The sequence below is a fragment of the Acinonyx jubatus genome, chromosome F2, assembly GCF_027475565.1.
Source record: "Acinonyx jubatus isolate Ajub_Pintada_27869175 chromosome F2, VMU_Ajub_asm_v1.0, whole genome shotgun sequence".
NCBI lineage: Eukaryota > Metazoa > Chordata > Mammalia > Carnivora > Felidae > Acinonyx > Acinonyx jubatus.
In genome coordinates this window covers 22246149-22261447 of record NC_069394.1, presented here as the reverse complement: position 1 = coordinate 22261447, position 15299 = coordinate 22246149, and the positions used below count along the sequence as shown (strand labels likewise).

The following is a 15299-nucleotide window of genomic DNA, read 5'->3' as shown; positions in this document are numbered from 1 at the left end:
ACGTTGCCATCTTGGACCCTAAATCTAAGTTATTTTCCATCTTTTAAATGTTGGCCAAAAGATTTTTATTTTCTGGACCATTCCCAGATATTTTGGCATGCTGTATTCTAGACTCCATCACGTTCACATTAGGTTATAATCTTCCCCTAGTCTGTTTTACCACAGGTGGTGAGCCTCAAATTGAAGAATGTTTGGGTTTGAGTACAATAGGTGCTTAGTAAACACTGGTTTTCCTATTACAAACAGCAGTAAACTAATGCTTAAGATTTAGCAAGGCTTAAACCATCTGAGTTTCTTAAAGCTCACAGTTGGGAACAGGGTAAGGCTGAATGTGCACAGGTAGGGACATGTCAAATTACTGAATGCCCTGGCTTTCAGTAGCCTTCTCAGATGGGCTCAGGAAGCCTCCAGTTCATCGGCTTTGTTTAGGGCTGCAAGGGCATATACCAATAGGCACGTCATAATTTGCAGGTACTTAGCAGTTACAGGGATATATCTGTGCCCCAAAGATTCCTCAGCACTAGCCATTGGTTACTTTCATTTTAATTTCATTACATGCTAATATATAGCATTACTGTATATCTACCCAAGTTTCAGATCATATGGCCCTTCTGTTGACAAGGACACTAATCTTTCATTTTTTTAACCCAAGACTTCTTGAAAAATTCACTATCTGTATGAACAATTATTCTATAGAAGGCAAACAAAAGATGAGGCATAATTAACATTTTCCTCGGGAACACGATCAACAAAACAATACTCCAAAATTTACAGCTTATAACACAACTTTTATTAGAAAAGTTATACATAACATAGCATCAACTATTTTCAAGAACAATATTAAACCCGATAGGCAACAAAACCAGACTAACAAAATGTGTTAACAAGAAACTAATGACCTTTCTATAATCAAACATTCAATTATCTACAATGACTTTTTACAAAGGGAGAAAAATCCATGGTTTACAGGCACATATTGAAAATAAAGCTGCAATAGCAATTTTATACAATTACCATTCTCAAGAAACTGAATCATCAAAACAGTAATTACGAGTTCACTAATTTAAAACATTTCACATAATTTAAAATTATTGGGTATACACTGAAGTCTGAGTTTGAAAAGTGATTTTTTTTCCCACAAAAGTGCCAACATTTAAGCTAGAACTTTCAGTGTAATTTTGCCCTAAAAAGTTAAGACATATTTTGAGAATCATAATAGTCACATAATTTCTGGTGCTATCTGGTCTGTTAATAATAAAGCCTTTATTTGGATGTTTTTCTTAAATTACAGGAAACCGGATATGGGATTTCTGTTGCAAAGGCATTAAAAATAAAGTTCCAAACATAGGAGTGTGCAGCATTGGGAAAAGATCAGTACTAAAACTTGTAATAAATATCAGAGAAGCCATTAGTTATTAACAGCATTGTCTGCTTAAGGGCTAAGTCAACCAGGTGTATAATTTCCCATCAGTCTGTCCTTTTAGTTGGCATAGCAATTTCTATTTTCATGATCTGAATACTCAAATATATCCAAACATCTTTTTAAAACTTTGATTTATAGCTTCTGGAAAGTTATAAAATGTTTTTATATTTATTCTACTCTAAAAAGTCTACTTTGGCTCATTTGAGAGCCTCACTAAAACAACAGATTTCAGGATAGTCAGGTTCATTAAAAAGTTTCAAATGGAATGACTTACAAAATAGAACACTTTAAACCAAGTTCTATCATTTTGTAGCTGAAGGGTTTTACTTATATATAGCACAATTTCACGTGCCCTCTTGGTCATTACGGAATTACACTTTAAAATGTATCTCAAGAGGACAATTTGTTTTGGGCACCATCTCTAAAAATAGGTGTTAAGATTGCCAGTGTTACTAGTGGGAAAAGACAACTTCTTTCTGTCAAAGACTCACACCATAGTTCTTAAACTGTCCAGCGTTTTTTTCCTGACATGTTTTCCTTTCCACTGCAATAATGGAGAACTAAGATAAAAATCCCGACTTTCAACTGCTACTCATCATCACATGCGCCAATATTGCACACAACTGTTCTGAACTGTTAAAATGATCTTCTGGGTCCTCGGGTGTGCTTGTTTCTCCATCAGAACACAAACACATCCATATAAGCAGTTTCCCTTAAAGATGAAACTGATAAATTTAAAATACTGGAAAATGAAGAAAAAGGCAGAGACTTTGTACAGACAAAAATCTAAATTTTCTCAAAGGGTTTTGTGTGCCCTACACATGGGGGCAATTTGTATACACTAGTGAAATGAACACTAGCTATAATGCTTCTAGCTGCTCAAATAATGTGGAACCTTGGTCCAGGTGTTGCAATGATGTCACTGTATGGTTCTTCCTGTGTCAGCTCGATAGCTTGTTGCTTTTTAAGAACCAAAAAACTGTAGAATTTTGCTGCAGCTTGCTTTCTGTTTGTGTTTCGACATAACTCAAGCAAACTGATAGATTCAGCTCCAGTTTTAGCAAGAGCTCGCTGAAATAAAACAAAGGAAGAATTAAAGTAATCTCACAGGAAAGTGCTTTTTTTTTTAATGTTTGAGAGCCAGAGCAGGGGAGGGGCAGAGAGAGACAGGGAGACACAGAATTGGAAGCAGGCTCCAGGCCCTGAGCTGTCAGCACAGCCTGATGTGGGGCTCGGAACTTATGAGCTGTGAGATTATGACTTGAGCTGAAGTTGGACACTGAACCGACAGCCCCAGTAAAGTGCTAATTTTAAAAAGATGCTAATTTTGGACACTAGGAAGAGTATACTATGTATTCTGGTGGGAGTGGACTTTTTTCAATAGTGAAGGTAAAGGGGAAAAGCAAATGTGATACGATAGTAAAACTGAGCACTAACTCTTCCTAAGATTTCAACTTATTTTTTTTAATGTCTTTGAGAAAGACAGAATGAGTGGGGGAGGGGCAGAGGGAGACACAGAATCCGAAGCAGGCTCTGAGCCAAAGTCAGGTGTTTAACTGATTGAGCCACCCAGGCGCCCCTCAGCTTATTTTTAAAATCTCTCGATCCTTTGACTCTATTTTGGGAAACCTTAAGCAACATGCCTGGTATTTCACAGATGCTCAAATAATGATCCAACAAATACATTCAATGATCACTAAAAAGTAGCAGACACACAGAGGAATTCTATAAGCCACCACCACAGTTTACCTTCGCAGCATAACCACTGCAAAGTGTTCACCTAGATGCTTTCCAGGCTTACTCTTTCTTTTTTAAGGCCTTATTTGTTTGGAGGGGGAGAGGCAGCGTGGAGCCTGACACAGGGCTCGATCCCACAAACTGTGTGATTATGACCTGAGCAGATATCAAGAGCTGGACACTTAATGGACTGAGGCAGCCCAGGCTTACTCTTGGCATATGTATTGGAATACGTCGTGCTGGAAAACGTGTCACAAACGTAGACTTTCTGGTTATAGCATGTTGCTTTTTGAGGGAGCAATGTCAAGTTTTCACTCAAGTCTTTCTAAGTCTGGACTGGCACACGTACCTGAAGACCATGAAGCATCTGCTGAGTCCTTTTATTCCATCTTCTTTCTTCTTGATCCTGATCACCTCCAGAAGCATCTTCATCCTGAATGAAAATGACCCCACCCGACACATAAAAAAGCTGACAAAAGTGTTCTGCAAAATGAATTATTTCCTTTATCCTGAAAGGTCTAATTTAAATTGTGTATTGAGTAACAGAAAATATCTGTGTCTAGTATGAACTTGCCTAACTTACAGAAGAAAGTCTTCTGTACCTGTAAGCAAACACTTAACTGAATATACAGCTCATCTCCTTGCGGACTAGTACCAAAGAGCATACAGATTAGCAGATGAGGAAGTACTACTGGTCTGGATAGTGTTTTAAAAGAAATGAGCTAATACTTGATTTTACTTGAGCTGCCTGGCTCCCAGTCACCTGCAGACCTGTCTTCTGTGAAGCTGGCATGGGGCGACTGCTGAGACCTGCTATGCCGGAACTACATACCCCATTTCCAAGAACCGGGAGTTTACAGCTTCATACATAATAAAATGCACAAGAATTTTAAATAGTGACTCAACACAGTCTGAGATAATGTGGCATACATTAGTGCATAAAAAAAGTAGCAGCTCTGGGGCTAAATCCTGACTGTAAAAAAAGGTGGTACTCAAGCACTAAATGGTTATAAAATCTATGGTTGGCATAATGATGATAAATTATAAATACAGATACTCATGAAAATATATACCCAATCCATAACCTTTAGTCTTAGAAGAAATTTAAACTTCCTGGAAGATATTTTATTAACATTTTTATTGTAAATTTAAAATATCTGACAGCATCAAAATAATAAATCCTAAGTTACCTAGAACAGCTTCAAAGGTCCAGAAAGACCCCAAACAGCCAAGAAAAGCCATTCTCAAAGCACCTCTTCTTTTAAAAAAATAAAGCCATTCAAACCTTTCTTTTAGCCAAGTCACATCTCACCCCAATCTAATGAAAACAAAACTCATGGAAAATGGTTATGTGATTTCCAGGCCACAGAGAGCGAGGTCATACCAGAGGCAGACACTAATAGTAAGAATTGGCCACAAGATAATAAAAGCAGGTACAAACCACCTAGACTTTAAGAAATCAGTGAGAGGGCAGTCGTGTGTCCTTCAAAAGCCCACAAGGGAAACAATGAGGTATAGCAGAGCATAAAACTTGATGTTCTTAATGATGATCCAGATCATTAAGAATTTGGTTAAATTTTGTTTATGTGTGAACATTTTTCACCACTGTGATGCTCAACATCAATTACCTTAGCTCTAATATGAGAAGTAAAAGAGAGCTGTTTTAAGATTTTTGCTAAATCTGGGATGGGAATTTATTCATCAGATCTTTTCCAATATTTCCTTACCTCCTCCTCCTCATCATCTTCCTTCTCCTTCTCTTTCTCCTTCTCTTTCTCTGGTAGAAGTTCTAACTCTGGAATTAACTGACAGATATTTGGAGGCTCTTCTGGGGGCAGCTCTACAGGGGGGATTTCCACCTGCTCTACCTGCTGGGGCTGAAACAGTAGAAAGAAATACTGGGTCATATTGCCATACTTCCTTAAAACCAAAACTTGATGATCTGTTCTTCTTAAAGAGCTTTAACATTAGGGTACAGAAGAAATTAATCAATTATAATAGAAGTGTTGTGTTCTTATACTTACTTTTTAGGCATCAGATACCTATAAAGTCCATGTGAGAAAGTTGTAAATCACAAGAAAAACTAGGAACAGAAAACCCCCAGAGCTTTGTCTAGTAGCATTTTAGGAAAAACCATACAAAACAGACCCACCCACTAACTCTAAGGCAACGCAAAAAGGCTTTAACGTTAAATAGCCTGTACTATCAACCATTACTACATACAACTGTCTTAAGATTATTACAACTAAGCGTGGGCTTGCCTTGGAGCTCTTACTGGCAGCAAATTATAGGAATGAGGAGACTATCTTTCTGAGTCCATCTCTTGAATATCCTTCTTCTCACAGGCTTAATGTAAACAGTGAAGAACATTACAAAACAAGTTCCTCCAGGACAGTAGTACTAGAGTAACTCTCTTGATACCTGTTTCCACCCTCATTCCTGAGCTCATACAGGAAGATGCTCTCCTTGACAACTCTACCATCAGAGGGCACAGGAAACTAGTTCTTAAAATTGGCAGAGGAATCTTCTGCCAAAACCTCCTGATGGAGGCTGAACCAAGAGCCTAAGGTTATAAAAAATCATCCTTTTGCCCAGATTCATTTATTCTATAAACTTAGGATTAGGGAGCCTCACACTACACCTTACTCCCTTTATACTTATTTTAGTTTTCCTATCCTACATGAACTTAAGGGTAGCCAGATGTTACTTCATGACAAGTATATTCTGATTATTTAATAAGATAGCCTAAAACGGTCTCATACTACAGGAACCTGGAACAGAATAGAGAGCCCAAGAATCAACCCATGTATATAGCCTACAACGTGGAAATCTTATTTCAATAATGGTTCTGGAAAAATTGGACCCCTATCTTACACCACACACACACAAATCAACTCAAAATGTATTAAAGACTTGAATGTAAGATCTGAAACCACCAAACTACTAGGAGAAAACATAGGATGGGTAAGCTCCTCAAAATAGGTCTTGGCAATAAAAGCACAAATAGACCTACATCAAACTAAAAAGCTCTGCAAAGGATGCTACGGATAAAAGGAAAAGGCAGTCTATAGAATGGAAAAAAATCTTTGCAGATCATTTATCTGATAAGGGGTTAATATCCCTAATAAAGAATTCACACAATTCAAGAGCAAAAACCAGTTTGATTCAAAAATGGACACAGGAGGTGAATAAACATTTTCCAAAGACCCTAGAGATGGTCAAAAGGTCCATGAAATGGTGCTCAACATCTTTGAAGCAAGGAAATGCAAATCGAAACCACAATGAAGGATCCCCTCACACTGTTAGAATGACTAGCATCAAAAGAGAAACCCTTGTGCACTGTTGGTGCAGCCACTATGGAAAACTGTACGAAGGTTCCTTAAAAGATTAGAACAGCACTTCCACTTCTGGGTATTTATCCAACAGAAATGAAAATCACCACCTTCAACTGTTATCTGCACCCTCATGTTCACTGCAGCATTATTTATAACAGCCAAGACATGAAAACAACGTGTCCATTAATGGATAAAGAAGATATGATACATATACTATGGAATATTTACCACGAGAAAGAAAATCCTGCCTTTTGTAACAACATGGATGGACTACAAAGGCATTATGCTACTTGAAGTAAGTCAGAGAAAGACAGATACTGTATGCTCTCACAGGTAGAATAAAGAAAGGTTAATTCATAAAAGAGTACAACAGTAGTTACTAGAGGTTAAGAAGATGGTCCAACAGTATAAACTTACAGTTGTAAGTTCTGGAGATCTAACACAGTATGGTGATCTTACAAGTTCTCAGGACAAGAAAAAAAGAATCATGTAAGACAAAATATATATGTATGTGTGTTGGGAAATGATTCCATAATATCAAATCATTATGTTGTATACTGTAAAGTAATAAGTATGTCATTTGTATCCGTCAAACTGGAAAAAACTGTTCAATCTTGCTGACAAGGAGAAGAAAACCTATTAAAAAACTGGTCAGACACCTGGAACTAGCTGTTAATTACAAAAGTGACAACCTGTGTTCACTTTACTCATGACATATTTGATACTTAAAGAATTTAACAGGTTCTATATAATGATTTTCATCTTTAATCTAGAATTGTCAGATTCACCTGGACTATTGTCTGAGAAAGAAAAATAAATAAATAATAAACTGGACCCAAGTTCAGAATCAAGGATTTCACATTAACCAAGGATGGTCATGTTAGGCCCCTCTGAAACAAAACTATCCAAGAAGAGTCAGAAAGGCTCAAACTCCCAGATATCTTCTCCCACTTAGGGCACACTGTGTTCACATCTTCGGTTGCCATTCTTTCTCTCTAGACCCATTCCCTGCCATTAATACTTCATAAGAGCTCCTTAGATAACCTTATTACTAGGGATCTAAAATTCTTAATGACTGATATGCTTACTTACAGGGATCACAGGCTCTGGGTCAATTTGTCCTGCTTTTCGCTTCACTCCCTGGGGAGGCGGTGGGGGCATGGCTGAGTCATCCAAGTTTGTCCTGCTGGTCTCCATCACGGACTCCTGGAGGCGGCTTGGTTCTTCCAAAATGGGCTCATCTGCAATTGGTCATATGAAGAGGACATGTGGATCATACAGTCTTTAATAATATTTTAGAGAATTTACTTTTAATATTAATATATTAAGAGTACTTTTTCTCTAATGAAGAAGGCCAAATAAATTTTTACCACCTCTCCCCCCAACAAATATTACTCAAGTTGTCAATACATTTAAAGGTGGAAAAGGGCCTTAAAAGGACAAGTTTCACCACCTCCAACCCAATGCAGGATAATCCTTTTAGCAGAAGATTACTCAGCCGGTCCTACTTTAAACCTTTCCAAAAACAGAAAGCTTATATTTAACAAAGAAATCGAATGCTATAGTAAGGAATGTATTTCCAGGTCCAAAAATTTGAGTATACCCCTTTGTTCCCGATTTCTTCTACTCTGCCAATATACAGGTAAGTCATCAAGGAACTATTCTAACAGAACATACCGATAACATCACGCTGCTGGTGCTGCTGCTGCTGGTCCTCTCTGGGAACCTCTGGATTTTCAAATTCTTTGAGGAATTCATCCAAATTATCAGCCTCTCCTCCTTTCCTCCTTTTTCTAAGATCTTCTGGTACTAGTGGTGTAAGACAGCGTGTAAAGAGCTAGGGAAAAAAAAAATCTCAATTATAAAATAAAAATCATATTAAAATCCACCACTGACATTTCTATTTTCCATTAAGTACATTTTAATATAGTTGTATGATTCCTACTTCATTCCATCTTAATTTTTAAATACAGGTTAACAAATTATTAAGTACAGCAATTTCAGAAAGATCAATAAAGAAAAACTATCCACTATCCTGTAACCTGGAGAGAACACTAAAATTTTAAATTTGTTTGCCTGCAGTTTATTTTCATATTCATACACTTACTCTAACTGGAAACATACCAAGTGGTTTTACATACTGTTTTTTTAATACTATCACTTTTAATTTTAATAACTATTTAATATTCCACAGAGTGGAGATATATATGTACACGTGTACATACCACATTTGAACCATTTTTTTGCTATTTTGTTGTTGCTCTATTGCAAACACTGTAATGGACCATACTCACAGAAACGGTTTTCCATATTTTGAATTACTTCCTTAGGAATTTTCCTAATAATGAGATCACTAAGTCAAAGAGTAGAAATACCTTAAAGACTTTCTTCCAAACAATTCCATCACTCAGATTCCAATAAATAAATTTTACAATAGCATTGCTGCTCTGAAATACTTTCTAGTAATATCTATCGTAAAATCAATTCTATGCATATTTCAACTTTAGAATAACAGTCTAATAGTACTGCTTCACTCAGCATTCTCCCCTTTTGGACGTTGTTTTGGAATAGTATGGAACCTACGATGAGTAGAAAAGAGCCTAGAGATGAAAGTAATTCTTATTAAATCAATTTAAAGCCAGATAGTTTTGTTTTGTTTTGTTTTGTTTTGAGAGTGAGCAAGTGCACAAGCAGGGGAAGGGCAAAGAGAGAGAATCCCAAGCAGGCCTCAAACCCACAAACCATGAAATTGTGACCAGAGTGGAAACCAAGTGTTGGACGCTCAGTGGACTGAGCCACCCAGGCGCCCCATCAGAGAATTCTTTATTCCAGGAAAAGGAGAACCACGCCATGGTTTGGCTTGAAAGTGGTATCTAAGGATTGTAGACTTGAAACACAGTGTATGCTAAGGTAATAGAATTAGTAATTTATCAGAGAGAGGTTGAGGAGAGAGAATTATTAAAAACCACAGCAGCTTTTTCATACAGAAAAAATTCCTTCTGCATCTTTTAGAAATGCAGGTGTCAACACAATCTTTCCGACAGGTTATGTTCAGTATATTGTGATTTAAGTAAAAAAAAGTGCCATATAGTTGAAAATACTTGATCAAAAATGATTCAAAAGTTTTAAAAATTAACTTAAAAAAATTCTGCAAACTCTATTACCTTCAGTAGTCTGTTATTCCATAAAGGCTGAGCAGGTAAGGAGAAGAGTTTTTCCACTCCCCCTGTTTCTTTCCACATCATCAATTTCTTGGTGGGTGGTGCCAGATCCAAAGTAGTAACAATATCAGAATAATCACTGAGCTGGGCTCTAATGGTCTTACTATCCAACTCTTTGACACTATCAACAATCAGCTTCCTCTTCCTCTTGGCTTTTGTTTCTTTGACTGGAATGATAGAAGAAAATAAGGTCACTTTCCTGTGAGGCCATCATGAAATAAAGAGCCACCAGAGTTGGTCTCATTGTATCCCTGCTTTTCTATACACCTGGTAGAAAAACATCAAGAGGGCAGAATCCGTTTTAACTGATGTTTCTGCAGTACCATGTAGAATAGAGACTGGCATACACAATAGGTGCTTGATAAAAATTTGCTGAATGAATATTTATAGACTGTAGGCACAAAATGAGTAAAATAATTCAAGTGCCAATATATTTTTCCCATGTAGGTTTACAGTGTAAAAAGGAACCTATCATACTTGATTCAGATCTGGGCTCAAGAACTGGGTTTTGTAATTTATTATTACCCAAGTGACCACTTAGAAAAGTTAACTTCATCTTGCTTACCCCTTTATTTTCTCACTTGAAATAATGCCAACCACTTACAGGAGTTGTAAAATACTCAGTCTTCTGTAAATGGTTGCAATTATTATGATTTTTAGCGGAGAAGTTACAATTCACATATGGCACTTGTACAAGCAGACTGATGAAGTAAAACAAAAGCCCACACCCAGATGGACCTGGAGCTCTACTCTCAATCCTGCCCGTACACTCACTCGTAATCCTTACCAAAAACTCAGCAAAGTAGGCAGCATTCTCTCAATTTCTTAGGCTACAAATTCCTCAACATCACTTCCTGGCAGAAATGTTACACTTCCACGATTTTTATGTATAAAACATTCAGGGAGTTCAGAATTCAAGATTCAAAAAGATGTTATACAGTGACAGCCCCTGTACAACACTTATTCTCCAGCTACTGAGTTCCCGTCTCTGAAAGTTGAAGTTCTTAAAACAGACTGCAAATCCTGATTATTATTATTATTTTTTTTACTATTTTTTTAGAGAGTGCAAGTCAGGGGGGAGGGGCAGAGTGAGGGGGACAGAGGATCCCAAGTGGGTTCTGTGCTGACAGGCTGACGGTAACGAGCCTGATGTGGGGCTCAAACTCACAAACTGCAAGATTACAACCTGAGCCGAAGTTGGACGCTCAACTGAACCACTCAGCCGCCCTCTGATTATCCTATTTTAACCAGTGCGGTGTACCTATTTTGCCTTATTTATAGCTCTCTACAAAATCGGTCACTAATACAGTACATATTGTACTTACTCATGCTCCCCTAATTAGTACTTAAGTTCCATGGGATAAAGACTTGTTCTTTGTTCTATTTTCAGTTTCTAAATAGATGTCTACCAAGCACTCTTTATATACCAGAAGCCCAAGGCAATTTTTGGTGATCAAATTCTAGTTTTAGGTAGAAAAAAAGTTTATCTTGTTCTATTTAAAAGTGATAGCTGTATCCTGAATTATAGTGTAACTAATTTCAAGTATTCACCCCAAAGTACCCATAAACCATCTAGAAATTTTAGTTTCACATCTAATTTACCAATCTTAAATTGCCCCTTTTATTGAGAAACAGCACCCCAGTATGTTTGGCTTTGTTTCTTAATAAGCACTAAAAGTGCTTATTTTAGAATCACATTTCCAGTTAAAAAAATAAAAATAAAAAAAGAATATGCTTAGCTTTTCCCAGATTGTAGCCCAACTCTACAGAACCTAGAACTTTGGAAGGTAATCAATCTTGTAAAATGCCTTGTAATGTTTTCTAATTGTTACCTGTGATCTTTTTTGGGAACCCCCAAAGACTAAGATACACGTTAGCAAAAAACGTGTTCTCTATATTTCAGAGCGACCTGTACAGATATTCTGTAAGATATCTGGATTATAACTGAAGATTCTATAATAGATACCTGACAAAAAGAAAGAAGCTTAGTTATCTAAAACAAGAGTAGCAGATTAGAGAAGAGCAGCCAGAACTAGGACCTTACATTCTAAATTTTATATGTTGAAAAAGTCTGTTTGCTCACCAGTGATATCAATAGGTTCCAAAGCAAAGGCTTCTTCCTCATTTGGAACAAGTGTTGTCTGATCAGTCATAGTTGGCATTGGTTCAACAGGATCCACCGAATCAGGACTATCAGGCCCACCCACTATAAAAACAGAAATTTGGTCACAAAAGCCTTGCGTATGTAATACATCTCCTACAAATGGCAGGACAAAATCCCCTTGAGAAATTGAAAGAAACCCACTGGTACCAATAACCAACACTTTTCTAGTTATGAAGGAGTTGCTCCAGACGTGAACCCTACTGGCCACAAAAGTGGAGGGACAGAGTTAAACATGAAAGAGAATAAGAACCAAACACTGTTTTTAAGAAGATTTACAATTCATTAAAAGCTGGAACTTTTAGTTTACAGTCGTCTACATTAAATACCTTTCTAGCTACCATATAATCACGTCCAGGTCACTGAACAGGAAATGCTTACTTGATACGTTATCATCCTCATCCATATCATCATGTGCAGGCTGTTCTGGCAACATCACACCTGCCTCAGACAGGGCAGGGGGATCGTCAAAGATACCACCATCATTATTACTTATAAGTTTGTCATCTGAAATAGGGAATGTAATTTAGTTATAACTTGAAAAAGAAATGCTAAAAGAATAGCTAATCACTAGGAAATACAATTATATGAAAATCAACCAAATTAAAAAACTTCAACTTCCATCTGTTTCTCTTCAAGGTAGCATACGAAAGTATAAAACCATATACAAAAAAATTTCTCATTCTTAATTTAGATTTTCTGGTTCATATCTCTATTTAAAACATATTTACTTAATATAGATATCAAACACAAATAGAGAAGTTTTAAGAACTAGTAAACCTTAACACACTGAGACAAGCACCTTTAAGAAAATCAGGTACATCATATTTTTAGGCTAGTTTCAGAGAATTTCAATGAAATCAAATGGTCACAATTCACACATCTGTACCCAAAGAGCTGCTTAAGGCATAAAATTAGTGACTGCTCTAAAACACCACAACTGAACAAGGAAATGTTAAAATAACCACCTTGTTGTGACCTACCTAATATACCACCATCATTTCCTTCTCCAAAATTGTCATCCTTATATTGGTCTTCATATTCTAAATGGTTAATTTTCTCATTCAGATTGCTGGTGCTCTGTTCAGGCTCTAACAGGAGGTTAGAAGCGCTAGTGCTCACTAACATGTCGTCATCTTCAAAAGCGCTGCCTTCTCTCATTATCTCACGATCATCCATTCCAAAGTCGCCTGAACAAATTTTAGTGATAAGGTAAACAAAGTTACAAACATCACTGTTATAAAAGAAAGCACCTAACGATTTATGATAATTGTGATGCCACATCTACTTATGGAAGTCTTACTTGAGTATTAAAACATCTAGTTTAAACTTTAAACCTTTAGCATTTATATTTCATAAACTGATTCTGGGGCATGACTAGCAAATTCAAAAGTAGGATCCATATTTACATCATCTTAAATATATCAGGTAAATTTAACTATGTATGTAGGTTAGGTCGCATAAATACTCAGATTTTGTTACAATGTGTTTTCATCAAGAAAATACTTCCGCTAACTTGTTTTAAACACTATTCAGAAAGAATAGTAGGTACATAATGAAATTGTTCCAAAGTGATTAGTTTAAATGTATTACTTCAGTATTCAAACTTTTCACACAGATCCATACATAGGTTCTATCACTGTGTATGGGGGGCAGGAGTAGACGAAATCAAGTTTAGTGCATAAATGGAAATGACGGTTCATATACTGGTAGGAAGGCAAATTCTTTTTTTGATGAAAATACAGGAGATAAAATTTTTTCTGTCATCATAAATGTAACATATGTCTGGGTTTTCTTTTTCAAATTGCTAGTAGTGCAACAACATAATTCTAACATTAGCTAGTGTCTAGTGATCTGTTTCTCTATTACCAAAATCATTTTCTTGTAGAATACTGATGTTCCCAACTTCTTCTCTCATGGTTATTTCTTCCACTCTACTCTGGTTCAGGCTGAACTGCTGGGCCACATCTATGTCACTTTAAAAGAATTTCGAATACATTTTAGTCTCAAGTCTTACTGTAACACGTATACATACATATATACATATATATATACGTATATACATATATATACATGTATATATACGTATATATATATATATAAAATCCTAATTCTCTCTATAAGGAAAAAACATGCACACAAGTTATCATGGTTTATAAGTCTTAATATAGAATACTAAATACAATTAAAGAATCTTTTTCAGTTTTTTTTTTTTAACGCTTATTCATTTTTGAGAGATGGAGAGAGACAGAGCATGAGTGGGGGAGGGGCAGAGAGAGAGGGAGACACAGAATCCGAAGCAGGCTCCAGGCTCTGAGCTGTCAGCACAGAGCCCGATGCGGGGCTCGAATCCATGAACTGTGAGATCGTGAACTGTGAGACCGTGAACTGTGTGATCCCAACCTGAGCTAAAGTTGGGATGCTTAACTGACTGAGCCACCCAGGCACCCCTACAATTTAAGAATTTTAACAGTGATTTGGAATTTATTTTGTATGCTTATTTAAAAATCATAAGTGACCGGCAGGCAAAATAGAATATGCTGAAATCACTTCATAAGGTAATAGCGTATACAGAGGAAAAACTCAGAAGTGCATGGTCTAGACAGGCATGAGTTTTCATCAGGGTTGTGAAACTTACAGGTGTTACGAACACTGAAGCTACCCAGCTTTTCTGAGACTTTCTTCTTCTAACAAATAATCTCTATTATTTAAAAAATATTAAATAAAAAACATGTAACATTAAACAATGTAGAATATCAGGAAAATTCAGAATGTAAATGCTTCAAAACAAAACATCCGTTTTTTTGTTTTGTTTTGTTTTGTTTTTTTTAGCAAATGCCAATAAAAACACAAGAGACTTCTGAAACATACCAACCAAATGCAGCTTACAGAATGTGTACAGACCCTAACTTAAATTGGGGGAAAAAGGCCTATGTGTCAACGGGGGACATTTGAATGCTGACTGGATATCACACTAAAGAAATATTGTATTTTTAAGATGGGATGTTGTTACGGATATATTTAGAAAATTCCTGGGGCGCCGGGGTAGCTCAGTCGGTTAAGTGTCCGACTTCGGCTCAGGTCATGATCTTACGGTTCGTGGGTTTGAGCCCCATGTCGGGCTCTGTGCTGACAGCTCAGAGCCTGGAGCCTGCTTCAGATTCTGTGTCTCCCTCCCTCTCTGCCTCTTCCCAATTTGTGCTCGCTCTCTCTCTCTCTCAAAATTAAATGTTAAAAAAAAAAAATTAAAAAAAAAATTCCTTACCTCAAAAGAGATACATACTGAAGTATTTACAGAGAAAGGAAGATCTATATTCTTTAAAACAATCCAGTGTGCGTTGGAGGTTGAATTGGGGAAATACATATGAAATAAAACTGGCAACATATTCAAATTAAACAACAGTGCATGGGGTTCATTATAC

General features: G+C 36.6%; 1 protein-coding gene across 2 annotated transcripts in view; it reads right to left on the bottom strand.

Moving 5' to 3' along the window:
• Positions 1–767: 767 nt before the first annotated feature.
• Positions 768–15299, bottom strand: part of RAD21 (RAD21 cohesin complex component) — a 29732-nt gene continuing 15200 nt past the window's right edge. For both annotated transcript variants that reach the window (XM_015072859.3, XM_027064007.2), the window contains 10 exons: positions 13747–13853; positions 12861–13067; positions 12259–12384; positions 11800–11922; positions 9660–9883; positions 8173–8332; positions 7588–7736; positions 4888–5037; positions 3510–3593; positions 768–2494 (listed from right to left, as the gene is read on the bottom strand). In XM_015072859.3, coding sequence (XP_014928345.1) covers positions 2303–2494; positions 3510–3593; positions 4888–5037; positions 7588–7736; positions 8173–8332; positions 9660–9883; positions 11800–11922; positions 12259–12384; positions 12861–13067; positions 13747–13853 — 1522 coding nt within the window. In that variant the 3' untranslated portion in view covers positions 768–2302. The remainder of the gene's footprint in view (positions 2495–3509; positions 3594–4887; positions 5038–7587; positions 7737–8172; positions 8333–9659; positions 9884–11799; positions 11923–12258; positions 12385–12860; positions 13068–13746; positions 13854–15299) is intronic.